General features: G+C 46.0%; 1 protein-coding gene across 5 annotated transcripts in view; it reads right to left on the bottom strand.

Moving 5' to 3' along the window:
* GLCE (glucuronic acid epimerase) overlaps nucleotides 1-27,483 on the bottom strand; it is a 390,159-nt gene that overhangs the window by 11,746 nt on the left and 350,930 nt on the right. For all 5 annotated transcript variants that reach the window (XM_085644646.1, XM_085644650.1, XM_085644649.1 and 2 more), the window contains 2 exons: nucleotides 10,074-10,672; nucleotides 620-868 (listed from right to left, as the gene is read on the bottom strand). In XM_085644646.1, the coding sequence (XP_085500772.1) occupies nucleotides 620-868; nucleotides 10,074-10,659 (835 nt within the window). In that variant the 5' untranslated portion in view covers nucleotides 10,660-10,672. The remainder of the gene's footprint in view (nucleotides 1-619; nucleotides 869-10,073; nucleotides 10,673-27,483) is intronic.

Here is a 27,483-nt window from a genome sequence, read left to right as displayed (position 1 = left end):
ATTCTGGACACAACTCTGCTGCAGAATGGGGGTTCCAGGCACTAACAGCTCTACATATTAATTTGTTACACAGTATTCTAGAAGCGCCTGGAACCAGAGAGCAGATTCCGTCCATGATGCTGCTGCAACCTTTTGGAAATAGATCCAATCCTTTTCTGCAGTGCAATAATACAGCTGGCTGGAATGTGGATGGCAGTATTCTTCCTGGATCGATTCTGTGCTTAAGAGAGGCCAAGAACCCCAATCCATCCATGAAGGCGGTTTTTGAAACCTGACACGTAAGCCAAATATTAGATGTGAGCTCCCATTTAGCAGGGCGCGGTGTCTATAAACACGACCAAGAAAGCCTGCTTGTTTTTGTGCAACAAATTCTCTTTCAAGGCCCAAATTCTATAATGAAAGCTTTTCCATTTATAACGGTCCATGAAAGCAGCTCGCTTTCCAACACAAATCCCAGCAATCAAAATACCCTCAACTCTTGCTTTCTTTCAAAACGCTGGGAAACATGTACACGAATGATGCCCGCTTATCTAACCTGGTCCTGGACCGAACTAGGGTCCGTCTTGCCAAGTCTATTAAGAGGAAAAGCAGCACGGAAAGTAGGAGCCCTTTAACTCACCTGGAGCAGAGAACTGCTTGACGCTACTTGATCTGGACTTGTCGAAGATGGAGAACAGTGTACAACCTCGGGGTACGCTCCAGTCACTGAGCCGGCTGCCAGTCTTGTCCTTCTCTTCGGCTGTCTCGTAGACTTCAATGTGAGGGGGCTTCTCGGTCAGGTTCTTGCTATAGTGGCTCAGTCCGTACTGCGCTATCTGGATGGGGTAGAAGTAGCCTTGAGGCCCCCACTGCGTCGACAGGGGAACGCCTAAAATGTAAGAGAGCGAAAGCAGACAAGTGAGAATCACAAGCACTGAATCTACTGTGAACATGACAGGGACATGAGCAACCACTGCAGCCGAGGCTTCGTGGGGACCACAACTGGTCCCGGATCTATGTGAGGACCACAGGGCTCTGGTAGAGGCAGTGTGGTGCGGTGTAGTGTGACGACAGCAGAAAAAGCTAGGAAGAGCAAATCCCATGCAACACACCCATGGCCCCTTAAAGGAACTTTCAAAGACAGGGCCAAGAACCTTGCCAACCACATATTTTTCTCTTTTTGGTTGTTCATAATTAAGGACAAAAGGAAATGCCGTGGTATTGGTCAGAGATATTCCATTCTTATATATGTTCTTGTAGGGTCGGAGTGGTGCATTTGTATTACTTGTGCAAAATCGAGTTTTTTTCTCTCCATTTTTACCATTTGACACAAAATGCAAGCTTATGACATTTTAAAGAAATTATTACTTCGTCAGTGCTTTAGGTCTTCATTCTTCTAACAGAGAACTAACTGACAATGTACCTATACTTACGTTTTTAGTGAAGGACTTCATTACTCTCATACCTTTATATTTTCCAAAGTAAGGGGGCGGGGGGCTAACCTGGTACTACCCCTAAAGCGCAAACCATTGGATAATGCTGCTCTAATATGCCATCACCCAATAAGTGTTTTACTTGGTACAACTGATAACTTTATAACGCTGCAGATGTACAGCATGTATTCGCTAAAGTATTACTCCCTCTTTCACACTGCAATAGGGAGAACACTGCAAAAATTGCATTTTCCTTTCAAAGAGGGATGTGTGAAATGAAGGTTGTGTATCTTCAATTATATTTTCTAATTTGTAAAGTACTGTAGAATGTGCGATCGCAATGCACGTGATCAACAGTCAATGGCAATGATGAGAAACAAATGCACAATCCATTTGATCCGGCACTGTAAAATAAAAAAATAAAAAATCCACCCCAAAAAAAGCAAACGACGTAGCGAATGACAGAGCGACTGCCAAGCCAATCTAGGTTGCTCATTCGTGTGCCTTCAAAAACAAGGATATTAAGTCAACATTTTTTTGCCCAGTAGTTCTTTATTAACTTTTCCAACATAGAAACTTTTGCATTTAGGAGTATAATTCTGATCACCAGACAATAAATTACACAGTGCAAATTACAATCTCGGTGTCCTCCGTGGATGTCTGTACATCTCGGACTCACTGATGTGTTTAACCAATCGTTCCAGTGTCCAAGTCCGATAAATTCAACAGGTAGTTGGACACCCATGCCTCCTACTCCTTAGGTCTATTACAGATTTTCATGGCAACTAAATAATTCTCCAGCACCCAAACGAGACCTGTTCGTGCCTGAAGTGTGAGTAAAGAAAATAAAACTAACAAAAAAAACAACAACCTACTTTGCTCTGTGTCGGGAGGACAACGCATGGTGTGGGTGGGGGGCAGCACAGTGTTTCAGAGGCTGTTCCAGGTGGCGCATAGCCAACCGTCAGAGGGGGGGGCACACCCTTTCACTCCCACCAGCTGTACAAAGGGGGCCTGAATCAGTATTTACCAGACCCCAGGGTAGTCTCTCGTCTGTCAGTTTGTCTAAATGCGCGTCCCAGGAGTTCCATTGTGTCACTGCTCCTCGCTGTAGAGGGAGTGAGAGCCAGGTAGTGGTCTCAGCAGTAGCCCATTTAAGAAGATCTCTACAGGGACAGTGTAGGAGCCCCAGCAGACTCCATGCCATCGCTATGCTTCGCTCCAACAGAATGAACACTAAATCCACAAACTTTGTGATGTATTTGTTCTTAAGTGAGAGAAGACAGCCGCAATAGGCAGTGTAAGGGGTCTACCTACAAAGGTCGATCCATTAAATGTCAGGGTCAGCATTGCTCCCGTCCAAGAGCGTTCAATATTCAGGCAGGCCCACATCATGTGATGGAAGCCTGCCTCCAGGCATATACCCTGTGGGCATTTCGGGACTATACCTGGGTAAATGTGGTGTAGCCACATGGGGGTGAGAGGTGAATGACATATGTAGCAAACTGTGAACAATTCAGTCATGGATTTCTAGAGACCCTCCAGACCTGCTACTACGCAACGGAACATGGTCTATCCACGAGCGCCTGTCCAATCAAGACGACCCATATATCTCAGACTGCGTAGGTCCAGGCTATGGTATTCCAGCAACTCCCTTTAGAGCAATGTAATCACACGGCTGCCCAAACCATGTTCCAGTAGTAATTGCAGGGTTAAGATACAGTGGGCTCTGGGCGGTCAGTACCCCACAGAGCCTCTATGACAGCTGTCGGGGCATTATGGGTCAAGAACTGGCCCTCGTTAAGATTCCAACGTTCTCTAAGATCTTGGAAGGTCAGCAGAATTTTATGTCATACAGCACGTCACCTATCTTGAGGAGGTCTGCCTCCATCCATGGTCTAATGTTATGAGTGCTTGCCACTCTATGGAATGCTGGGAGTACCTACAGCGGTAGGGAAGGTACATATGGTATAGGGCAACACCTGGGATGCACATACAGAAGCCAAACACTTTGGCCACTTTAGCGAGGCATCGCATGTTTGTGGGGGGAGGGGGGGGGGGGGGGGGAGGAAGAGCGTCTCTTAGGGGATCCATAAGCCAGTCGAATATGCTATGCCCACCCACCCACTGTGGCCAGGGTAACAGATAACCGTTCAGGGTTGGGCGCAGCGTAGGTTGGCCAGCGTCTGGGTCACTGCAGTTGTGCCACCGTATAAAACAGCTCTCCAGTGGGGCATACAGTTTGGAAAGAGCCACTCCCTTTCTTCCCGTAGCCCATATCAAGTCATATAGAACCGCGTTGAGATACTGAATGAAGCGTTGGGGGAAGAGGGATCAGAAGCACCAAAAAGTGATAGATAAACCGGGGCAGCACCAACATTTTCACTATAGCAACTCCTCCCATTGGTGAGAGCGGTAAAGACTTCAAGAATAGCAAGGAGCACCACACACCAGCCATCACCGCCCCCAGACTGCCCTGAAGCAAGTCCTCTTTCAAATGATAAACGCTGACCCCCAGATATCGGAAGGAGTCTTACTGCCATATTAAACCCAGATCCTGATGTTTTTCCCATTCAGGTTAAGGGAGTTTAAGGAAAGGGAAAAGGCAGGATTTGGCCCTGTTCAGTTTTAAGCGAGAGACACCAATCTGAACTCATCCAGCACTTCCATCATTCGGGCTAAGCCTCAATGTATGTTTCTAAGGTATATTAGGGCATCATCAGCATAAAGTGACACTGCTTCCCACGTGTCTCCACTCGGTATCCACTGTGGGCCCCGCTGCCAGAACAATTGCACCAGCAGCTCCAAATCCAGGGCAAATATGAGTTGGTGAGAGTGGGCAGCCCTGTCTGATGCCCATATCCACTAAAAGATCAGACATTTCTCTGTCCATGCGCACTCTGGCAACTGGTTCCGTGTACAGAATATCTATCCATTTCAGAATCTCTAGCCCATGCCCATTCAAAGTAGCACTCCCTGAAGATGAAGCCAGCCCATCGTATCAACCCTTTTTCAATGGCTAAGGAGATGGCCACGTACGGGGTGACACCGGAGGGTGCTCCTCAATAAAATGGAAAAGACACCTCTGGTTGGAAAACGTGCTTCAACCAGTGATAGAATAATTCTGCCTATAATGTACCAAAGTAGTGATACATGGCAGCAGCCTATTGGCAATTATCTTCCCAAGGATCTTACAATTCATGTCGAGAAGGGAGAATGGACGGTATGAGCACACCTCCAGTGAGGTGCAACTCTGTTTAGGAAGGACCACGATGAGCACCTCTGTCAGGGAGGCAGGCAATATGCACCTATCCTTAGCGGACTGAAAAATCTGGAGTAACAGTCGGTCATGGGTTGCCTTATAGGTCAAATAAAATTCTATAGGAAACTCACCTGTCCCTGGGGTTTTATTACGGGCCATCTGGTCGATCATGAGATGAACCGCGCCAATCCATAACGCATTGTCGTAACAAATCTTGAGGGGGCGCCCCTGCAAGGTTCGTAGAGGGGCCCCCTCCAGACTCAGTCAGGAGCTCTCCGGCCAGAGTATTGTGCTCAGGGCGCCCCCTGGATCTTGGGGGGCCCCCCTGCACTGTGGAGGCTGCGGGGGCCTGTGTAACGCTACTGCCATAACAGTTAGTTCAGAGAGTGGCGCTGCAGGGGGATCGAACCATGGGATCGGCAAACTGTTGAGGTAGTCCTTTAATATCGCTCCTCGTGCCTCTGTCTGTCTCTTCTGATACAAGGAGCTTTAATAATCAAAGAAGACTGTATTAATGTCGATCTGTGTATTAAGGATGTCTCCTGTTTGAGTTCAAATGGCATGCAATTTCGGTGTGCCCACCTCCGAAGCAGCAGCCAAGCCAATATACATCCTACTCTGTATCCCTCTGCAGGTTGTCTGGCTACCTATCCTGTGTAACCTAGCTTCTCAAACCTGTCCACCAGAGCGCTGTGGTCAGCTCTAAGGGTGGAGAGTTCGTCAGCTTGCCCTATGACCTCTCCCACCTAATTCTCCACCCGTCGTATGGCGTCTTCCAAGTCTATGATCGCGTATCGCAGGGTAAACTTCATGCCGTACTCCAGTCTTGATACATAGGCCCCATATTACCACCTTAAAGGGGCCCCACCTCACCACTCTGTCAGTTGCGGTTAAGGATATTAAGTATTAGCTACCACTGTCTCTTTTTCTTTTAACACTTTTTTCAATAGTGCTGTTGTACTAAATCACCTTATGGCACTTAAGATGGAACCAGAAAACAAGTGAGGTTGAGGCGATTTGAATTTCAGGGTCTCGAAAAGTATTGAGCCCTTGCGTCACAATCCTTCTTGAATGCCTGAGAACATACTCCAAGTAATGTGTTTTTTTCATGTGGATAACCTCATATGCCGAGCAGAAGATTTTTAATAGGATTCTTGCTTGTAAAGGTAAACAATTTTCTCATAATCAGTGGGATGGATCAGAATTTTCTTTTCGCTGCGATCAGTCTGACTCCTACAGGAAAGATAGCTTTCAATGGGGAAAGGGAGGAGTCTGGCCAGAGTACCACTACCAATGTCCATTTGCTACATGAGCGTGAGAAGCTGGCCTGGTATATGATGTCCACCAATGTAAGTGGGCACCTTCCAGACAACCCTTATGGTGATTTAAGAGATTTTAGACAACCTTAGAAAGCTCTCCAAGTGGTAGCTGTGGAGAGCAGCCTTCCGGCTTAGTCCAGAAGGAGTGTAAAGCAACTTGTTTTACCAGAACGCAATCTTATAGTATAGATTAAGTGAAAAAGAACCACACAAGGTATTTATAAAAAGATGTATTTATTATAAAATACTCTCCAACACGTTTAGATATCTCCTACCCGGAGATAACCACAATGCACACAATACTTTGCAAAGAATCACAGTAAACTGCACAGAATACACAGTGGGCCCCAGTGGGGGACCAAACCATATAAGAACCACGACTCTGGTCAAGACAGTTTCGAGAACACGTAGAAGCGCTGGGAACCAAAGGACCCAACCAAGGTGAGTAGATAGGGACCCAGCGGAGATCGTGTGGGAACACCACAGCGTTCTCAGTACAAATCTACGGGTAAGTCGCGATTGGATTTAAAAAGATTAAGGACCCTTCCCAGTGGACCCTGAAGAAACTCCATGGAAGACAGAAGGTTGGAGAGCCACCCCACCGTGGATACCCTAGTATCCACGTTACCTACACAAGGGAAGCCGGGTGCATAGGTGTGAAGTGGTGCCATAAACCGCCTCCAAACCCAATGGAGGACTTCAGGAAAGTGCCGCTGCTGAAGAAGGAGAAAGTGTCTATTCACAATGAGAAGTACCTGCAAGCAGAGGGGGCAGAGTCTGTCACTCAGGAGTGACCAGGAGACTTGGAAGACAAATGCCCTCCGATGTCGGGTGTTGCAGGATGGATGACTATGACCTTGACTCTGAAGCTGTGAGGACCAGGCGATGCTGAGGAAGACCAGGAGCCGTGCACAAGCTGTCCCAAGTCAGATGTCGAATGCTGAGGGGTCAGTGATCGGCTGGAGCACCAACAAGCCTAAGCAAATGCAACCAACGCAGAAGTCAAAGAAGGTGCAATGTCGGGACCAGCAAGGTCCAGGGGACTTACCACAAGCAGGGGAGTCAGGGCAGGCCCGAGCAATCAGAGGAGCCCACAGGAAACAAAGGTGACCCTCAAATTGACCCACAGGCCAGAGGCACTGGAGTCGCGAAAGGACCTCATGCAGCTCACCAAAAGATGCAGGCCACGATGCACACGATGCGATGTGGCTAAAGATTCTGGTCACTGGAGGTGCTCGAGGTTGGGGCTACTTGGAGCCCGAAGATCTTCTTCTAAAGAAGTCAACAAGCCTTTACAACTGCAAGTTGACGCAGTGCATAGGGGTGCGGTTATTGCAAACCCCACAAGGGATACTGAACTCAAACTTGGTAAGAGGGCAGGGGAGGCCTTGGGAGCTGTGGAAAACCACAACCTGTGTTGCAAAACCTTTTGGAGTCTGGAGAAGCTCAGGATCAGCAGACTTGTTGACGTAGTTGCGGTGCCTGCAAATGCAGGGGAGTGACTCCTTCACTTCAAGGGAGATTCCTTCAGGTGTCTTTGATGCCTACAGGCCTTGGAAGGTTCCTATATGATGTTGCAGCAGACTGGAAGGGAGACAAAGCTGAGCCCAGAGTGCCCAGATGGTAGAAGAAGTGGTGTCTGATCTGAATTTTGTCTCACAACGAATCTTGGGACCCACCCAAAGGTAAGCCCCTAATTACCCTCTGGAAAGGGTTGGGACGATTCAGGGGATTCTTCCAGGGGAGGGTCTGGACAGAGGGGAAGTTACTCCCATGTCCTTTGTCCAGTTTCGTGCAAGAGCGGGAGCCAACAGCTCCCATAGCTGGTTTGAACTTGACTATGCATGGGGACACCAAATGTGCCCCTAATGCAGACTGAGTGGCACTGGCAAGCGCACCCACCCTGCCCCAATCCGCTAAATCCTATCTGGGAGGAGGTCACAACTCCCTGTGACAGGATGCCTATTGTTCTGCCTTCCCCTGCTCGAGATTGGCACAGCAGCAGGAGGGCAGCATTGTGTCTCTGGTCCGCAGCAACCATTTTGTGCTGCCCGCGTCAAGAAGGCTGGTACCGGGAACACAGAGCCTAGAGGAGGACTTTTCCAGTGCTTGGAATCATACCGCCCACACCAAAATAGGATTAGTTACAGCCAGTTTCAAGATGGTCATCACGTAATTACGCAGTGCCCTTCTATATAGTATATGGCAGCTTCACTAAAAACCCGGGATAATGGACTGTAGGCTGTAGGGGTGTCCTGCTCATGCAGGGGCACCCTCACACTTGGAACTAAGCATCCTGCCTTCAGAATTGAGAAGGCCTGCAGTAGGGGTGACTTATAGGTTTAAGTGCAATGACCCTAGATATAGGAATCCTATATCTTTAATAAGTGGTGGTAGCAACAGCTTACACATGCTGCAATGGCAGGCCTGTAGTTCCATTTTGAATGGTTTCCCATGGGTGGCATAATGCATGCTTCAGCCCAAGGGGGACCTCTGGTGAACCTATGCCCTAGGTATCTTAGTACCATATACTAGGGACTGATAAGGGTACCCCAGTATACAATCTGGGATGTACATAAGTACAGAACATAACAATTTAAGGGAGAAAGCAGATAGACTGGGGTCCTGATTAACAGGATCCCAGCCAGACTAGTCAATAACAGCTTCGCACCAGGCAAAAAGCGAGGGTAACCATAAAAGCAGATCCTACTTTCCTACAATGAGCATGAGCTGCACTTTTAATTTGAATTTTATTAATATTGCAATTGTGTTTGGATAACTCTTCATACATCATTGTGAGGGGCTCAAGGGCATTATTGGACGGGTAGCATGCTACACTGTGGGGGAAATCAATATGAGTTTTTAAAATGTTGTTTATGGAGTGAAGATAAAAGTTTGCAAATCTGCTGATCTTGTGTAGGTGTGATGATATAGGTAGGGTATTATCTAGAATGAAGCTCAAGGAATTTCCCTCAGAGAGAAAGCTTAAAGTCTTAGTTCAACCAGTAATGGCGAAATAAATCAGCTTTTGATGTTTAGGGTGATGAAAAATGTGCTTTTAATGGAATTAATTTCAGGAGACTTTTGAATATACACTGCTGGTTTACCACGAGGCAAGACTGAAGAGTGAGGAGGTTGTCAACCAACGACGTCTTTATGTATAGTTTTGTGTCATTTTCTTTTAATGAATAGTGATCAGGAGTCGAACATGAATAAACGAAGGGGTCCAAAATTCAAGTGAACAAGGTTGGGGAAAGTATGGATCCTCGGAGGACGTCACATAGCCGAGATGAGGATCTCCATGCATACAGGCCGATCTTCACCACTTGAGCACAATTGGCGTGGAAAGAGGAGAATCGGTTCAAGAATTTGTTTCTGAAGGCCCTTCTTAATCATACTACAAATACTTGCTCGTGTATGAACCAGGCCTTTTGTTTTTTGTGCCATGCCACATAAGCTATATTACTAGGATATTACAGTATTTAAAAGCTTTGCTATGTCACTACTGAACCATAATCTTACAAAGCAAAGTTTAACGTATCCCTGACTTTTGGTTAGGAAATCTAATTTTTTAGCTTCAGTAATGTCAAGAAAATCTATGCACTGTTCCACAGTAAAAATGCGTGCAGCCACAACATTTACTTGTGGACAGATGATAGTATGCAAATTCATCAAAAACCTGCGGCAACCGCAGTGTGGATTTTAGATTATGAGGAAGGAAATGGAAAGTTACTTACCTGGAATCAATGGTTTTCCAACAAGAGCATCACTCACAAGTTCAAACAATCAATATAATAATTCATCTAGTCAAACCAGTAGCCTGGGAATGGTCCCAACAATGGAGGTTTAGACCTGTTAATTGCCAAGATTAGAACTATCTAGTGGGGGAGAATGTTTCTAATCGTAATCATACACTATTTCCCCCTGCTTTATTTATACTTGCCAGACAAGCACTGTTTGATAGTTATAAATAAAAAAATATTAACGTGTTACTAATTTGGTTTGTACTAAGAAGTTAGCGTATGCTAATCACCTCTCCCCCAATTTAAGCCAAAATGAGAAGTAAACAGAAGCACTGACCTTCAACCCCACTGATGCACTTCACCCTGTCCCGGACCTCCACGTTGTACCCTTCAAAGGACATGAAGACGCCGTCTGGATGATATGGTCCCCTCTGAGCATAGACCTTCGAGTAGCTGTGTGAAAACTCAAAGCGGTCGAATCCATCGTACTGCACAATCTTGCCATACACCTCAAAGTACTTCTCCACCCAGCTGAAAGGCAGGTACACGTCGTTGCCCTCGCGCCGGCCCTTAATGGTCAGCTCATCATTGATCAGGCAGTCTATCTCATCATACTTCAACCCCAGCACTTTGTTTCCACTCTGCGCAACGGCGACAGGTGGTGCTTTCTGTTGTTCCTGTGGGGATGCCTCCTCAGAGTGGAGCTGCTGCTTGCCAGGGCCATCAGGCACATAGTTGTTGCTTTCAGAGGCTGCAGCCCTCTTTTCAATCCAATCACCTCGAAAACCATTGATGAGGTCTCGGGGAACCTTAACATGGCGATCACTTGAGCATTTGTTCCACAGCAGGATTGTCACCAGAGTGAAGAGTGCAGAAATGATGATCAAAGTCTTATAGTGCACCCGGGCTGCCAAGCAACGCATATTCACACCATGCCTGGGGAAGAAAAGAAAATGTAATATTCTTAAGACATTGTACCATTGAAGGACAGGGAACCACAATTCGCTATCCTCAAGGACACTGGTTCTTAAACATTTTGAATTCCGTGGACCCCCACTCAATCATTACATGAATCTGGTAACCCCCACTGAAATATTATTGGAATCTAGGGACCATCGATTAAGCAATTTAGAGGATATGATCCACAAAGCAATTAGAAACAAGCTTTTGTCAGACAAATGCAAAAAAGATAAAAACATTTATTTCACAAATGAATATAAAAGAAAATCCTATTTTAAATTTTGAAGGGAAGATTGAAGCTTTTTTAATTAAATTGAGGCAACACATCATCCATACTATATTCTGCTTTATGCACTTGACCTGCTCCCACAAATCAATACAAGGATATCAACTTAATTCTTAGACTCCAAATTCAAATCCCTTCACATTTACAGAAAAGTTTTAAAATGTTCAATTGTACATGCTGCTGCTTTATTTATATTCACTTTATTAATCTGATAATTTAAAAAAATATTCTAGGTAGTCACAGATCTGCTGGCTGGCAGATATAAGGATAGGCAGTCTGCGTGCAAGACGATTGGTAGCAGCCATGACCACGGTGAATTGGGTTCTCCAACCTTCCGGAGGGTGATACTTGGCCAGTGGATAGCAGATCTTAATGCAGAGAACTATTCACCTCGACAGAGTAGTCTACTGCACATCCTTCCCTATGTTCATACCAGAGAACCCCCCAAAAAGCTGATTGTCCACCTGGTGGTCCTTGGTAAGATCAGGGTAAAAGCTTAAAGTCCGTCTGGGGTCCAGCCAATCCTCTCCTCCTCCTCCTCTTTCGAGGAGCGAGGAAACGCTAGTAAGGTGACAGATTGCCAAACATGGAAGGGAGCTGTGACTTTATAGAAGAAACCCATGCGAGCCCTGAGAACCAGTTTGTTCAGAAAAATGGTTGTGCTGGGTAGTGGCATTGACTGTAACTGAAGTTCAATCATGCAATGAGCTGGAGTGAGCGCAATGAGGGAGACCGTCTTAGTGCCAGGAGAAGCAACGAGTAGCTGTGAATCGGCTTGATGAGCATAAACGTGAGAAATGTCAAGACCAAATTAAGATCCCAATTGTTGCATCAAAAATGGTCTGGAGTGCAAAAGAGCTGACAAGTAAACTTTAATAGTGCCCATTACAAGGCCGTTCTTGGCCATTGAGAAAAACAATAATGCATTCAACAGTTTGTGTTGTGAAGGGTCTGTCTTGCAGACTCCACACTAAGCCACAAATGTAGTCAAGTGCCCGCCATTAAGGGGCGTCATGGAAGGGCGCCTAGCAACAAGGATGACATCCACAACTTCGATGGCTGATCAAACGCAATCAACTGCCACCAGTCAAACTCCATACATGGAGGTGTAGCCTGCGCCCCACTTTTGCAACAGAAGATCCTCCCAAAGTGGTAACCTGATTGGAGGAAGAAGCTCATTACCAGACGTTCTGTGTACTATACTCTCCTGGTCCAATCCAGGGACACTAGTATGACTAGAGCCTGGTCTTGATCTTATTCAAGACTTGCAGAAGGAGAGGCAGAGCCAGGAAGACATACAGGAGTCCTGTGCAACATACCATCCAGAACATATCTCCTTTGTGTGGAAACTCCAATGTGTGAAACTATTGAATCTGCATGTTTGACAGTAGCGAAAAGATCTTGCCAGGATTCTCTCTGTTGGAAGGTGCCCTGTGCCACTTGAGGATGTGGACACTGTTCATGATCTGACAGACTGCATCAGAGGCGCTCATCCTCCCTAGTATTCAATGATCCCACCAGGTGTGCACGATCAGGAAAATACTGTACCAGTTTCCACTTGATGGACAGCAGCAAGGCCTTCAATGCCAGAGGAATGGCATTCAACTCCAATAGACAGATATGAAGCCAGGTTTCCGCCAGAGACCAGAGACCTCTGCTCTTCGCGTGCCCCAGACGGACTTTCTAACCCAGCAATGATGCATCCGTCACCACTGTTAGCTCTTGGAGGGAAAGGGAGAGGTGACTGCTGTTGGTCTAATTGTGGTCCAGCAGTCACCACTGCCAGTTGTGTGCAGTCTCCTCTGAAATCTGAATGGCACCAGATACGCTCTTTTGATGCTGGGCCCCCTGCACCTCCAGGTCCCACATATGTCACCTGGCAAAGCCGACAACGGAGGATGCAGGAGGCTAAAAGCCAAAAAGCATCAGAGCTGCTCTCATTAAGATCCAGGACAGAGGCTGAAACATCAGGATTATAGCCTGAATGACCTGGGCTGGTTGCAAAGGAGGAAAGGCCTTGAACTGTACAATGTCCAGAGCAGAGACAATGGAAAGAAGTCTCTAAAGGAGTCGGGTTCGAATTTGGCGTGTTGACTATGAATCTCAATGATGTCAGGAGGTTCACCGTTGTTTGCAGGTGGTTACGCCTGACTGAGGTGAGTCCACTTTCAACAGCTAGTCGTCGAGGTAGGGGGAAGACTGGTATCCCCGACCTCTGAAGATGGGCCGTAACCAAAGCCATCACTTTTGTAAACACCACAGGGGCACTAGTGAGGCGGAGGGGGCATATCAAACTGAAAATGCTTCTTTCCTCCCTTGAACTGCAGGTAATACCTATGGGTCTGCATGACAGGTATGAGACAGCCCTGAAGGTCTAACGACAGACATCCAGTCACTCGGGTCCTAGGCAGACAGAATGTGGGCCTGCATGAGCACTTAGAATTTTTCCTGCTGCAGGAAGCCTTCCAAAGGACAACGATTTAAGATAGGCTGAAGGCTGCTATCCTTATTCATCACAAGAAAATAACTAGTATAAACCCTCAACTATTTCTGAGTCTAGAAACCAATCAATGGTTCTTTTGGAAAGTAAACCTCACACCTGTTGCAAGAGAATGGACAAGTGGTCCTCTGAGATTTTCTCTGATGTGGAGGGAAGATTTGGCGGAGCAGAAGGAAATGGTAGGGGATACCTGTGTAGAACAATTTTAAGGACCTGTCTGTCAGATGTGAGGGATCGCCACCCTGGGAGAAAGTGCTGGATCCTGCTTCCCACAGGATAGTTTTGTATCACTAATGGCAAGCTAAGGTGGCTTGGTGGCTGTTGCTTGAGGGAGGGAGCGGGGGGAAGGGGAGTGAGAGGAGACTGGTGGCCTACACTTTGCCAGCTTACCTAGCTCTTCGGCATGGAAAAGACTGGTGTGAATTCAGTAGAGACTAGGGCCACTAATGTTGGCTATATACCAACCCCCTAGAGGAGCCTCGGAATTTCCTAAGATGGTTAGGAAACTTTAGTCAGGGGTCAAGAAACCCGGGAGCATGCTGAGGCCTTACTCGCTATTGTTCCTAAGGTAGAATTGGGTTTTTCACCCAGCAAGAGCAAGCCATCAAAAGGCATAACCCTTGACAGAAGCCTGTACATCTCCAGAGAACCCTGTAGAGTACACAGATGCATGCTGGTGGAGCCCCACGCTGGTGCCAAATGCCCTTCGCAGACAAACACTAGTATCAAAACCAGCACGAATCACATATTTGGTTGCAGCTTGACCATCCAGAATGGTTTGAGTCAGTGGGGCCCTTAGGTCTTCTGGGACCGCCAGCAAGATCTCACTAGCCTTGGCCTGGAGGGTATGCGCAAATTACCCCAATAATAAACTTACATTTTCTGACCTCAATGCTAGGCTTGCAGGAGGAGGGTTGCAGGGAATGAATTAGGGTTCACCATGCTGATTGACGCCTGAACAACCATACGCACTGGAGTAGGAAATTTAGCGAGGAAATCAGGGTCACCAGGCGCTGGTCTGTGATGTCTAGCCATCTGCCTATTCATCGGTTGGCAAGAACAGGGCTTTGAACAAGTGCTCTTTAAGCGGTCAATGAGGGTTTCATTGAACTGAACAAGGGTTCAGATGTGCCTGGCCCAGGAAGCTGAATGTCCCTGACTTCAGTGCTGGGCAAATTACCAATGCTAATGATGCACTCTTCCATTGGAAGTCCAAATCGTGAATTACCCTTGTATCAGGCCCACTGCCCTCTTGGAAGTCCATCCAAAAATTGTCATTATCATAATGAGGGGGTATATAATTTCCATCCTGACCATCATCATATCTGGGTGTTGGCAAGCAGACATGGCCTTTGTTTTGAATGGCTGGGACACATTCATTATTTCAAAACATTACATAATGGTTCTTTCTAGACACGCCTCCTTCTCGCACCCAGAATTATTTTTCAGACAGCCATCAGCACAACTTGTGGCTAGGTTTCAGGCAACAAGGATATAAGCATTAATCAGTGCAAAAGAGCAAACCAAATGCTAATAATAACATACTATAAGTAATCACACTAGCGCTCTGCACTAAGGGAGGTAAAAATAAGAAACATTAGTACATTAAACTGCAAACTGACGGTTCAATCAACCTATATGGAAACCAGGGCTCAGCAAAAGATGGCAGATATGCCTAAAGCTTGCCCTGTGGGCCAGCTTGGATGTTACCTTTAAACCCCGATGAATAGAATATTCAGCATAAGGGGATTCAAAATTTAAAGCACAAGATCAGGAGGAAGCTGTCCAACATCCCTTTTAGGGTGAGAGTCTTATTTAGTGCAACAAAACTGAAAATAGCTCTCAGGCCGCAAATGGGTCTCTTAGGAGGTATGAGAGACAGAGCATATCCTAGTTCCTCCGTCTGCACTTTAAACTGGACATTGGAGGAATACAAAACCAGAAGGAGGGCTTCACATTCGATAAACCCCAACAGTGGGATTTATAACCCATCCCCAGTGGGTCTATTGGAAGAATTAAAGAATTCCTCCCTTTCAATTTTCGTTGAAGGAAGTTTGTCGATTCTGGATCAGAGTGATTAAATAATCAAAAACAATGTGGTTTGGAGTAAATAAACTCCAAAATCAGGAAACATAGGAACTGAAGAGAACAAAGGGTTATGTCAAACAAAAAACGGACAAACTTGAAACTGCATACTGGAATCAACTAATGGTTCCAAAGGGAGATAATCAGTGTAGGAAAGTGCTGCTTTTCGACATGCATCCCCCCCCCCCCCCCCAACACACACACTTTCAGCCTGGTATTTGATGTGATTTCGACTGGAATTGCACTGGGTTCCTGCTAACCATGTCTCCAGTGCTCGATCTCTTTCCCAAAAACTGTGTAATTGTTCCCCAACTAGCAATACCTTTAGCACTTCTCCCTGTAAGCCCCTAGTAAGTGTTGTCCCTGGTACCTGGGTAAGTCACCCCTATGGCAGGCCTTACAGCCCTAAGGCAAGGTATACTGGTATACCTGACTGGCGTCCCAGTTTAAACCTGCAGCTTCTTTTCACGAAGACCGATCCCTTTGACTTACGGTGGGCACCCAACGCTGTATTGCACCACTGCACTCGGCCACACTAGTGCCGCTGGAGGTGACCTTCTGGAGGTGACCTGCTGGTGCTGCCTTGGACCTTGCCCCATACTCATCTCAAGTCGAGGAGATTGGTCTTCTAAGTCGCTGTACTGTGCCCGAATGGCGTACTTTTTTCCATCCTATAGGATAACCTTGCAGCTTCTGAAAAATTGACTTTTAAAAATGTAAAGTATTTCTCTTGCAAAATGTACTTACCTGATCGTATTGATTCTGGTGTACAAACATATATAAAGATGTGTTATTTTTATAAATTGGTGTGGATCTTCTTGTTACGTCATGTGCATCATTTATTGACTATGGTGTGTGTTTACAAATGTCTACCACTCCTCTCTGATAAACCTAAGGCTGCTCAACCACACTAACTCCTAGAAGAGCACCTAGGGATTGCTAGAGCAAGCCTCTCTCCACTCACAAGGGAACCCTGGGACTCTGCATGCAATACCTCACTTTGGTATAGCATATAAAGAGCTGGCTTCCTACAATCAGGTTGCTAGGGTAAGCTCAGGCTGAAATAGAAGGACACAAACCATCAATGTCCACAGATTCCAGAGTTGGCCACTTGGAGCCCCAACAGAATCAGATGAATTTGCCCCCATCCCACACTCCCCAAAGACCGGACACAAAAAAAACCCTGAGGGGACAGACAGCATCAAGGACAAAAGGAAAGGCACACTAAACAGTGGGCCAGTTCTGGCAAAGAATGCCATGAATTTAGTGCTGAGTGTGAAGAGCCATGAGCAGATTCAAGATGCCATCCACTCAGGTTGATAACTGATTATACTTAGAAAAAAGATTTGGAGTGATAAAAAAATACCCAAATGAAACTATCCTCAAGATACAAAAGACAATATGACAGCAAAAACAAACTACGAGCAATACAAACACCTTAATGATATTAAGTCCATGGCCCACTGTGAGATTGATGAAAAAGAAAATTATAACAGATTTTCCCAAATGAAAAATGGTAGAACAATCTGACCAGGCGAAAGAGCACAGTACGATTGCAATTAGTCAGCAGGAAACCCAGATGGCTTCAAAGAAGGCATATAGTCTTGAATGAGCCAGCTGGGACAACAAACAATTTCATTATCTATACTTTTTGGATTGGGAGCGTGCACCACAAGATATTAAATATATCCAAGTGCACTGGACAAGACAGCCTACAGCCCATTAAGCAGAATGCCTTAGATCATCAGCTGGAGAGCGAGTTAGGTTTTCATTCAGTCATTACCTGAGAAACATAACCTACTTCTGGGAATTCTGACCTGTCCTATAACTCAGCAAGACTAGCTTTTCTTAACAAGCTTTGGAGAGGATACCCGAAGGGACCACAAGGTAGGATCACTGTAAATGTTTATTCAGTGACCGAGGCTTCTCAGCTTTGGTGTAATCCTTTTAGCAAATTTGGAAGGCTCAAACTGGGAGAGTTGGTAGGTATGAGATCTAATCCCAATATACATCTGTATATAGCCTATCATGGGTAGCAGCAGAGGGGTGCCTGCATTCTGAACGTCCCCTACCCCCAACTCTTTCCTTAATCACTGTGGAGCGTTAGGCTATTAGTGTAGTATGTGTGCAACCTCAATGTAAAACAAAATCCAATTGGAAATGGTTCAAATTGCCCTAGTAAACATGCTTTATTGCTGGTTTTATGTCAAATTTAGTCTTCTAATCACATTGAATATAATTTGTTGTAGTTTTATCAACACTACATTTAGAGGACGCTAAGGAGTGATATTTGTATCCCTGGGAATTGTGTACCCTTTGCACTTCAGTCCCAGACTGAATCAAAGGAAGTTTCAGCCCTTTACATACAAACTTCAAAGGCTAATTTTATTACCATATGTTTAGTGAATGTTAGATGTTAGTTAAAGCTTTGATCTGCTGTGGTGAGGTTTCTTCTACTTGGTTGGCATGAAATCAGCGTCAGAAACTAGGAAAAGCAACTTTTCCAAAGCAATTATAGAAGATCCTCGATCAGGAAAATCACCTTCAACATGGTGTGCCCTATAGACTAAACATTATGAAAATGTGTAGCATTCTGCCTCCCTTGTTGCGTTCTTCATGCCCGCGTGTTTCTTTAATGCTGGAATTTTAGAATGTTTACTCTGGCATCACTTGGTTAGTTAACTGCTGGAGTCTGGATCAGTTGCCAAAAGTAGTCGTGCGCTGTGCAGTGTATTCCTGCCAAAGAAATTCTTCATTTTTATTCCACTTATCGCCTTCAGAGTTCATGGATTGCAACATCATTTCAAGAACTAGGGTGAGAACAGTGCTGATCGCAGCATTAATTACCATGGGACTGGGCCCCAAACATTGGGCCTGGCTTAAAAAAAGGGTTTTCATGAAAGGTTTCTAATCTGGGACCTTTAGTCTTGTTTCAGGCCTACACTGCTTCAAGTACTTTACAGAGTCTAAAGAGGTATACACCACATACACAATATAGTTTATCATGAAGCAGTGACTAAATAGACACAAGGCTGTAACACAATATACAGTGCATAAAGGTATTATAGTAAGACCACCACATTTCCCAGATCTTCCAGTGTTTAAGCGGGCAGTCTCGTGCAGTATACATTGGTTCTTTCAGCTTGGCACACGAGTCCATTGAAACCCTCAATTCGGACTGGGAGGTGGCATAGGCAGCGTTCCAGTGTCTCGCAATGATTGTGGAGCCATAGAAATGCCAATTCCCACTAGCATACAACTCCTCTTTGGGGCCACCTACATCAGCCATGATACTCAGCAAGGCAATGAGTGAGGAGCAATCAAGCGGGTATTCTATTATTTTGTATAGTGTAGCAAAAGTCTCGGTCCAAAAGCACACAATACTGGGGCAGTCACAAACCATATGGAAAAATAAAACACTGGTTTCTAGCACATCTGGGACAAGCCGACTCAGTAAGCACGACCATCTTTCTCAAGGTGGTGGGCAGTAAAATGGCCATGCAGATATTTCATACTTGTTATGTTAACGTGATTTGTATAGCGCGCGATTACCACAAAAGGTGTCCTGGCGCTGTCCACTACTCCAATTAGCCTTGCTCCAGAATTATTTGACAAACAGCAAAGTCTTCAATGCTTTTCTGAATTGAAATAAATTTTCCATGGAACGCATGTAAGAAGGCAGACTATTCCACAGCCTTGCCGCACCGTATGAAAAACTGCGGCCGCCCCAGTTAACCTTTGTTGGGGGGACCTTGATCAAATTTGCATCAGATGATCGAAGGTGTCGGGCAGGTATATACCTTCTAAGCCTGTTGATCAGGAAGTCTGAGCCTTCTCCGTGTAGGGCCTTAAAGACCAGGCATAGTGACTTAAATTGGACCCTAGACTTAATAGGGAGCCAGTGTAGGTCTCGAATGGCCCTAGAAATATGGGCAGATTTAGGGAGGCCTGTTAGGAGTCTGGCCGCGGCATTCTGCAGCAGCTGTAGTCTGTATAGTAAACCTTCCTGGATGTTGAGGTATAGACTGTTACAGTAATCTAGTCTTGAAGTTATCAGGGCCAGTACAACAGTCTGTCGATGCTCCTGCGGAAGAAGGAACAAAATCTTCCTCAACATTCTCAGGATGTAACTAGTTTTGGAGGCTACCGACTTGACCTGTAATGTCATGGATAGTTTGGCATCCAATACCATTCCAAGGTTCCTGGCATGATTTACCGGGGTGCGAAGTGCCCCCAGTTTCTGCGGCCACCATGTAGGGGTCCAAAAATTAGGGTTATTCCCAAATAGCATCACCTCGGTTTTGTTTGAATTTAACCTGAGGCAATTGTTTGCCATCCATCGAGCTACATCTGACATACAGGACTGAAAGTTCTGGTCCACCCCAAGTTCATTGCCAGGTAGAAGAGACACAACAATTTGCGTATCATCAGGTTACGCTAAATCCGTGATTTCTGATGATAGGCGCTAGGGAGGAAACAGATATTGAACAATGTGGGACTCAATGAAGATCCCTGTGGGACCCCACAAGGCAGAGAGAAAGGTTGAGAAGCACAGTTTTCCAACGACACTATTTGGCTCCGATCGGAAAGGAAGGAGTTTAATAGATCCCATGCCTTTTGCTGGAATCCACTGTTTCTTAGTTGGTCCATTAATAGGCCATGGTGGTGGACCGTGTCGAAAGCAGCGGATAGGTCCAAAAGGATCAAAGCTGCCTTTCCCCCCGATCCACCGTAAACCTGATCTGATCTGTAGCCTCAATCAGCGCGGATTCGGTGCTATGTCCCTCGCGGAAACCGTGCTGCGAAGGATCCAGAAGTGAGGTGACCTTCACAAAGGTAGTAAGTTGATGGTTTAGCACCCTTTCAACTAGTTTGGCCGGGAATGGGAGGCGCGAAATGGGTCGGAAATTATTTGGATCGGAAGGGTCCAGACTAGGTTTTTTCAACAAGGGGAGAATGGACGCCTTTTTCCAGACTCCTGGAAATACCCCTTCATCAAACATACCGTTGAAAATTGCTGTAAGATGATTTGCAATTGGTACTGGTGCCAGTTTGATGATTTTGAGCGGGCAGGGGTCCAGAGGGGATCCGGATTTGACTTTAACTATCAACTCCAAGGTGTCCTGGGAGGTCAGATGTCTAAATTCCTTAAAGACAAACGGTGGCTGAGATTCGCTAGGCTTAATCCCGCCATCCTGGTTCCTTTGAATCGGGCCACTGAGACTAGTGAAGATGGTATTCACTTTGTTCTGGAAGAACAGAGGTAGCTTTTCACATAACTCAGTACTGGCCGGTACTGAGGCTGGTTCAACTCGCGACATTTTATTAATAGAGGCGAAAATCTCTTTCATAGGATTTTTCGCTGCTGCAAACTGAGCGGCAAAATGCTTTTGTTTAGTTTCCCTTAGCATACGTTTGTATGTAGCCAGGTTTGCCAGATATGCCTGTTTTTCTCCATCCGTATATGTCTTCCTCCAGTTGCGTTCAGCTCTCTTACATACGCATTTTTGTGTTTTCAATTTGGTCGTGTACCATGGCGCTGAGGGCGTAGTTCTGTTAAAAACCGCTAGTTTAGGCGGCGCCAGCTTTACGCAGGCCTGGGTAAGCCAGTTTGTGTAGGACAGAGCTGCCTCCTCCGTGTTCCTGGGAATGGGAGTAAGTGAGGTGGAGAGTACCCTAGATAGGGTCTCCGCTTCTACCCTGTTCCAGGCTCTGACTGCTTTGGCCAGTGTTGGGGGACGCCCCTTGTGTAGGTGGGGAGTAGGTGAAATATTAAACCTAACACCCGCGTGGTCAGACCAGGCCAGCGGTAACAAAGCTGTAAATGCTAATTCCGATGTATTGGAGAAGATCCCATCGAGTGTGTGACCCGCCCGATGGGAAGGACCCGTTACCTGTTGCTTCAGCTCCGCGGTTTCCATAGTATTAAGGAGACGAGCTGTATCAGGATCCTCAGGCCTTTCAAGATAAAAATTAAAGTCCCCTAATATTGTATACGAGTTCTCCAACAATGCCTCCTCGAGAAGGGTACCCAAGGTAGAGAAAAACGGTAGTTTAGAGCCCGGGGGTCTGTAAATGAGGGTGTCTTTACAGGAGAAATGACTCGTAAGCCTCAAGTTAAAGGCAATTGCTTCACACGCTGGCAGTGATCGTGCTTTAAAAGTGCCCTGTATTGAATTATGATATAAAATTGCGATGCCACCCCCCCTTTTGTTGGCTCTATGAAGAACCTCACAATAGTAGCCCGGGGGGGTTGCTTGAACTAAGTCTGGTCCGGAAGCCACGTCGGTCCAAGTCTCGGTAATAAATGCAATTTTAATGTGTAAATCCAACAGCAGCTAAGAGCATTCCATGCTGTGTTTTACCAGAGATCTGGCATTGAGGAGAATGCAGGGAAAAACCTCTGTAGCCATGATAGTGGAGGGACCCTCAGTAGCCGTGGACTTAATGCCTTCCGGGCGAATCAGGGGTAAAGGGCAAGAGCAGTTAGAGCAGGGACCGAGGGACCAAGCCAGCTTAGCCTCTGCTGATATTCGAGCGCACCTGGCGTTACACTCCCTCAAGTTTAACTCCATCAAGGAGGCTCTCGAATACACGAGGCGTTCATGGAGGCCTGAGGAAAGATGGACAGGGGGTAGTGCGCTGAGCGCGGCCCGGGCGCAGACGGGCTTGCCTTAGGCGCGCCCGCTGCCCCTGAAATAGGTGTAATGAAAACAACTGGACCGCTTAACCTGCCCCTGCCTTCCTAAGATGGCCGCCGTTTACACCAGCCCGGTCCGTAGGAGGAGCCGAATTGGATCTGGTGAACGCGGAAAGGCAGTGGAAGCCAGGTAAGAAAGCGCGACCAGCGCTGCTATATTGTGTTTAAAAACGATTTAAAAACAATGTGCAAATAGGCTAGCAACAGAACAAACGGACAAGGTACAAGATAATGAACAGATTAAAACAAAATGCTAAAACTCTCCTTGTGCAGTGAACTAACTTCAACTCGCAAAGTTAACAAGCGCTAAGTCTGCTACTCCTGGCTCAAGCCTCAGCCTTCACGCAGTTTTAATGGGATTCTGAAGTCTTGTTTTAAAATTAATCTAAGACAAATGATAATCTATGCAGATCAGCGAAACAAATCTTCCAAGGGGCAGCAATGATACGAGAGCCTGCCGAATTCAGAAGCATTCATCCATGAGCTGTAAGCTAACAGGTCTCAAACTCCACTAAAGGGGGTATTGAAGGTGCACTTGCCCTTGTTCTGCGGCCTTCCTTTTCCCAGGCACAGACTCTACTTCCGTACAAACCAGCCAAAGTATTGGCCACCCTTACATTAACGTCTGCCTTGTCTTGCAGCAGGGGGTAAGGGAATGGGATCTAAAGAAAAGTTCTAGTAAATGCACAAACCAGGCTTTAAGATGCATACTGCTTGGCGAAAACAAGGCCAGGTGTTTTTTGTGAATCAGCTTTTTGGGAAGCTGATGTAGGAAAGGACCCTGCAGACAGGGCCAGCATGGGGAGGCAAAGAGAGAAGTGAGCCTCGCACGAGTCAACCAAATGATTACCATGTACGGGCAGCTTTCACAGGAAACCTCTATACTAGATATGCATGCTCTATATATAACTTGGCTTACACTGCCACCTCATGCTAACGCCAAACTATTTCTTACCAATATGGGCAGGCCAAAGGATATAAACAATGTAATCTGGGAAGATTGCCATTAAGAACAGCAGTATTGTTTAATTTAATCTCCTTCAAATGTGTACGCGGAGGATCGTTTTGGCCTGGAGTGGACTTCAGCAAATATTTCTTTCTGCTTCAAACTTATGATTTACTTTATCAGCGATTATGGCCTCAAATGGGCACCTGATCAGATAAACTACTTGGGAATCTGGTTCACTCATAACCTCAAAGATTCCATTGATTTCAATAAAAAACTATACTGGATAAAATAAAACATTGCCAAGATAGGTGGTCCTCCAGATTTATCACTTGGTGAGGCATGGACTCCATCAAAATGATGATTACTCCCCTTATCAGCTTCTTAGTCCGTATGCTGCTTGTTTACCTCTCAGACAGCTTCTTTGTGAAAATAGATGCGAGGCTCACAGAGTTCTTCTGGTGTGACCTAGAATTGCACTAAAAAAACTAAGACTACCAAAAAAACTTGGTGGACTAAACCTACCAGGCTACAGGAGATACCAACATGCTTTCCTAGCAAAGCAGGGAAGCCACCGGCTCCTATCTGCTACTAATGCCCCTCTCCACCCCCACCTGGCTCGCCATTGAAAACAAGCATTGGCATAGCCAATAGGTCTCGCTTTTGGGACCATATAAGTATTTAGTTATGCAACTGTTGCACGGCTAAACACTTATAAGGTCCCAAAGGCGAGACCTATTGGCTATGCCAATGCTTGTTTTCTTTCTAATCGCGGCACCGGTGCTTTACTTTTAACATTAAAAGTAAAGCGCGGGTGCCGCGATTATAGCAAAAGTAAAGAAATAGATGTTTGTTTCTATTTCTTTACTTGTGCTATAATCGCGGCACCGGCGCTTTACTTTTAACATTAAAAGTAAAGCGCGGGTGCCGCGATTATAGCAAAAGTAAAGAAATAGATGTTTGTTTCTATTTCTTTACTTGTGCTATAATCGCGGCACCCGCGCTTTACTTTTAATGTTAAAAGTAAAGCACCGGTGCCACGATTAGCAAGCTAAAAATGCTACCGCCGGCCACAGCTTGCAGGGCATGTGCACGAGTTGTGCGCGCGCAGCAGTAATCACCCCATATGGCGCCTCTGCTGAAGCGCGCAGCCGCGCACATGCACTGCAAGCTGTAGCCGGCTGTAGCATTTTTTAAAGACCTTACTAAAGTCTCTCTCCGAGCAGCGCATCCGCGCTGACTCAGTGAGACCTAAAGAACTCTCTAAACCAGAGTTCTTCAATCTGAGGGGCGCGCCCCCCCAGGGGGGTGCAACACCAACTCAGGGAGGGCACGCACTCCAGCTAAGATTTTACCTTTGTTGGACCTTTACTTTCCCAGGCCTCGCAAGTCTTCACCCATTTCAGTAACAGGGTTGAAGGGGGGAGGGAGGGGAAATAGATGAGGCACAACTTGCGCTTTTGTCCTGTAAAGAGCTGACAGTTAACCTTCCCAGGAGGGGGTTAATTAGTAGCGCTGAAATACTTGGGCTGCAGTGGGAGGTAGTGTCTCCTCTGTTAAAACCGAAAGCAAATCCTTTGCTTTCGATTTCATATCAGAGGAGACTTCTTGCCTCCCACTGCAGCTGAATGACTGTCTGTTCCTTTCTTTCAGTTTTAGGAGAGGAGACATCCTGCCTCCCACTGCAGCTGAAGCATTTCAGCTCTACAAGTTTAACCCTGTCCTGGGAGGGTTAGCTTTTAGCAGAAAAGAGACAAAGTTTCTTTTAAATTTACACTGGCAGGCGCCACAACGCCCACAGGGCTTCAAGTTGCCAACAGAACAAGCATTTGCAATGTAATAGGTCTCGCATTTACGAGAGTTTGAGCTATTGACATTGCAAATAATAATACTTTTTATTTGTTTTTCTTTTAAAAACATAAATAAAAGGCATTTTTATGTACAATGCCAATAGCTGAAACTCTCGTAACTGCGAGACCTATTGCATTGCAAATGCTTGTTTTGTTTGGGGGGTGTGGGCGGATATGAAGGTGGTGCACTTTGAAATAGCAGTCGACAGGGCGATGGACAAAAACTGCTGAATGTTTAGTACGTTAAACAATTTGTTTATTTACATGCGTATTGTCGGGGGTTGTAGGTTACAAAGTGGAGATATTGTAAGTCTGAGGCACACAGAAGTCCACTTTTTTTACTATCATTTTCAACATCGCTGTCAGTGTGGCTTAAGCCATTGTGGGAGCGCAATAACGAGGGGCACATTCATTCACATAACACCTACACAAGGTACATCTGTCATTGCATGTTTCTGGACTGTGGGCCACTGGCGGGATTTTAAGCCGACATACAGCAATCGGTCTTCATTTAAACTGTGAGGGTTCATAGATCGCGTCTGTGCAAAAGGCAGCGCCTAGAGGTTGCTTATGCCTGACGTAACGCATACTCTTGATGTCAATGTATTTATTAGCCTGGTAGATGCAGCGGTCACCACACGTGCAGCATTTGCCGAACCCAGACGAGGAGGTAGCTCCTTGGTGCCGGTTTATTTTTCCAGGCGCCATATTTTCCCAACCGGTGGCGTCATTAAGCTGTGTCGCAGGATGTGTTGGAGAGAGAGAGGCGCAACAAGCTGCAGACGTGCCAAGAAGTCTGTCTTGGGATTTGTTTGGCGCATGGTTTTGTCTCACAAGATCCATAGCTCCTACCTTAGTTTTATTTTGGAAGAGGAGGTTTGTGGTAGGTGGTCCCCTGTGGTTGGTATTGCGTGTATTTGTTTTGTTGTTGCCATATTCCTTCCTGTGGGACACTTAACAACCTCACACCTCAGTGCGAGGTCTCACCACGGAGACCTGTGCTTCCCGCTTTCATTGGGAGATGCTCACTCGCTTAAAAAGCTTCCAAGTAATTACGCAAAGCAACATTTGAAAAGGAATATGCTACTTACCAGTATGCATCTGTTCTTGGCATGTAGAGCTGCAGAGTTGTACACTTAGCATAGGTCGCCATCTGGTGTTGGGCCCGGATGTTTGCAGTTTGTTTTTCTTCTTGGACCGTGCTTGGAAGTCACGAGTTTGGTGACTCCTCCTTCGGTCCGTACTGCGCATGGGCTTCGGCTCCATCCTCAGATTGTTTTTCGCCAACAGGGAAATGATGGAGCGTAGTAATAACAGTGAGAAACCCATGTGTGTTGTATCTAAATAAGATGGACTGGAACGGATACAGGTAGCCGGGGAGGCGGGTGGGCGTGTACAACTCTGCAGCTCTACATGCCAAGAACAGATGCATACTGGTAAGTAGCATATTCCGTTCGAGGCATATGAGCTGCAGATTGTACACTTAGCATAGATTATATAGCAGTACCCAACCTTAGCGGCGACCACCGGTATCCGTTGCAGCTGTTTGAAAGAGTGTTTTTAGTACAGCCTGGCCCACCCTAGCTTGCTGCTGGGAATGCACATCTACACAGTAGTGTTTTGTGAATGTGTGCGGTGTAGACCATGTGGCTGCTTTGCATATGTCATCTAAGGGTATATTCCCTAGAAAAGCCATAGAAGCCCCTAACTTTCTTGTAGAGTGGGCTTTAGGGGGAACAGATAATGTTCTCTTTGCCTTCTGATAGCAAATTTGTATGCATTTTACAATCCACCTAGCTATCCCTGATTTTGAGATGGGGTTGCCTTTATGTGGTGGAGAAAAGGAAACGAACAACTGTTTGGTCTTCCTGAAGGGTTGCGTTCTTTGTATGTAATATAGCAACGCTCTTTTCACATCTAGTGTGTGTAAGGCCCTTTCCGCAACAGATTGGGGTTGCGAAAAGAAGACAGGTAATTCCACTGATTGATTGAGGTGGAAGGGGGTAATGACTTTGGGCAGGAACTTCGGATTAGTTCGAAGTATGACCTTGCTGTGATGCATTTGTATGTAAGGTTCCTGTATGGTGAACGCTTGTATTTCACCAACCCTTCTAAGGGAAGTGATAGCTACAAGGAAAGCTGTTTTCCAGGTGAGAAATTGTAGCTCACATTTGTGCATTGGTTCGAAGGGCGGACCCATTAGTCGTGTAAGGACCAAATTTAGATTCCATACAGGGGAGGGTGGTGCCCTGGGAGGAATTACTCGTTTAAGGCCTTCCATGAAGGCTTTAATAGCGGGCACTCTGAAGAGTGACAAATGCTGTCTGTTTTGTAGATAGGCAGCGATCGCTGCTAGGTGTAGGCGTATGGATGAATACGCCAGGTTACACTTGTGAAGATGGAGCAGATAGCATATGATG

This window comes from Triturus cristatus, chromosome 3_1, assembly GCF_964204655.1.
Source record: "Triturus cristatus chromosome 3_1, aTriCri1.1, whole genome shotgun sequence".
Classification (NCBI taxonomy): domain Eukaryota; kingdom Metazoa; phylum Chordata; class Amphibia; order Caudata; family Salamandridae; genus Triturus; species Triturus cristatus.
Note: the sequence above shows the minus strand (reverse complement) of the source record. Positions and strands in the feature narration are given on the sequence as shown.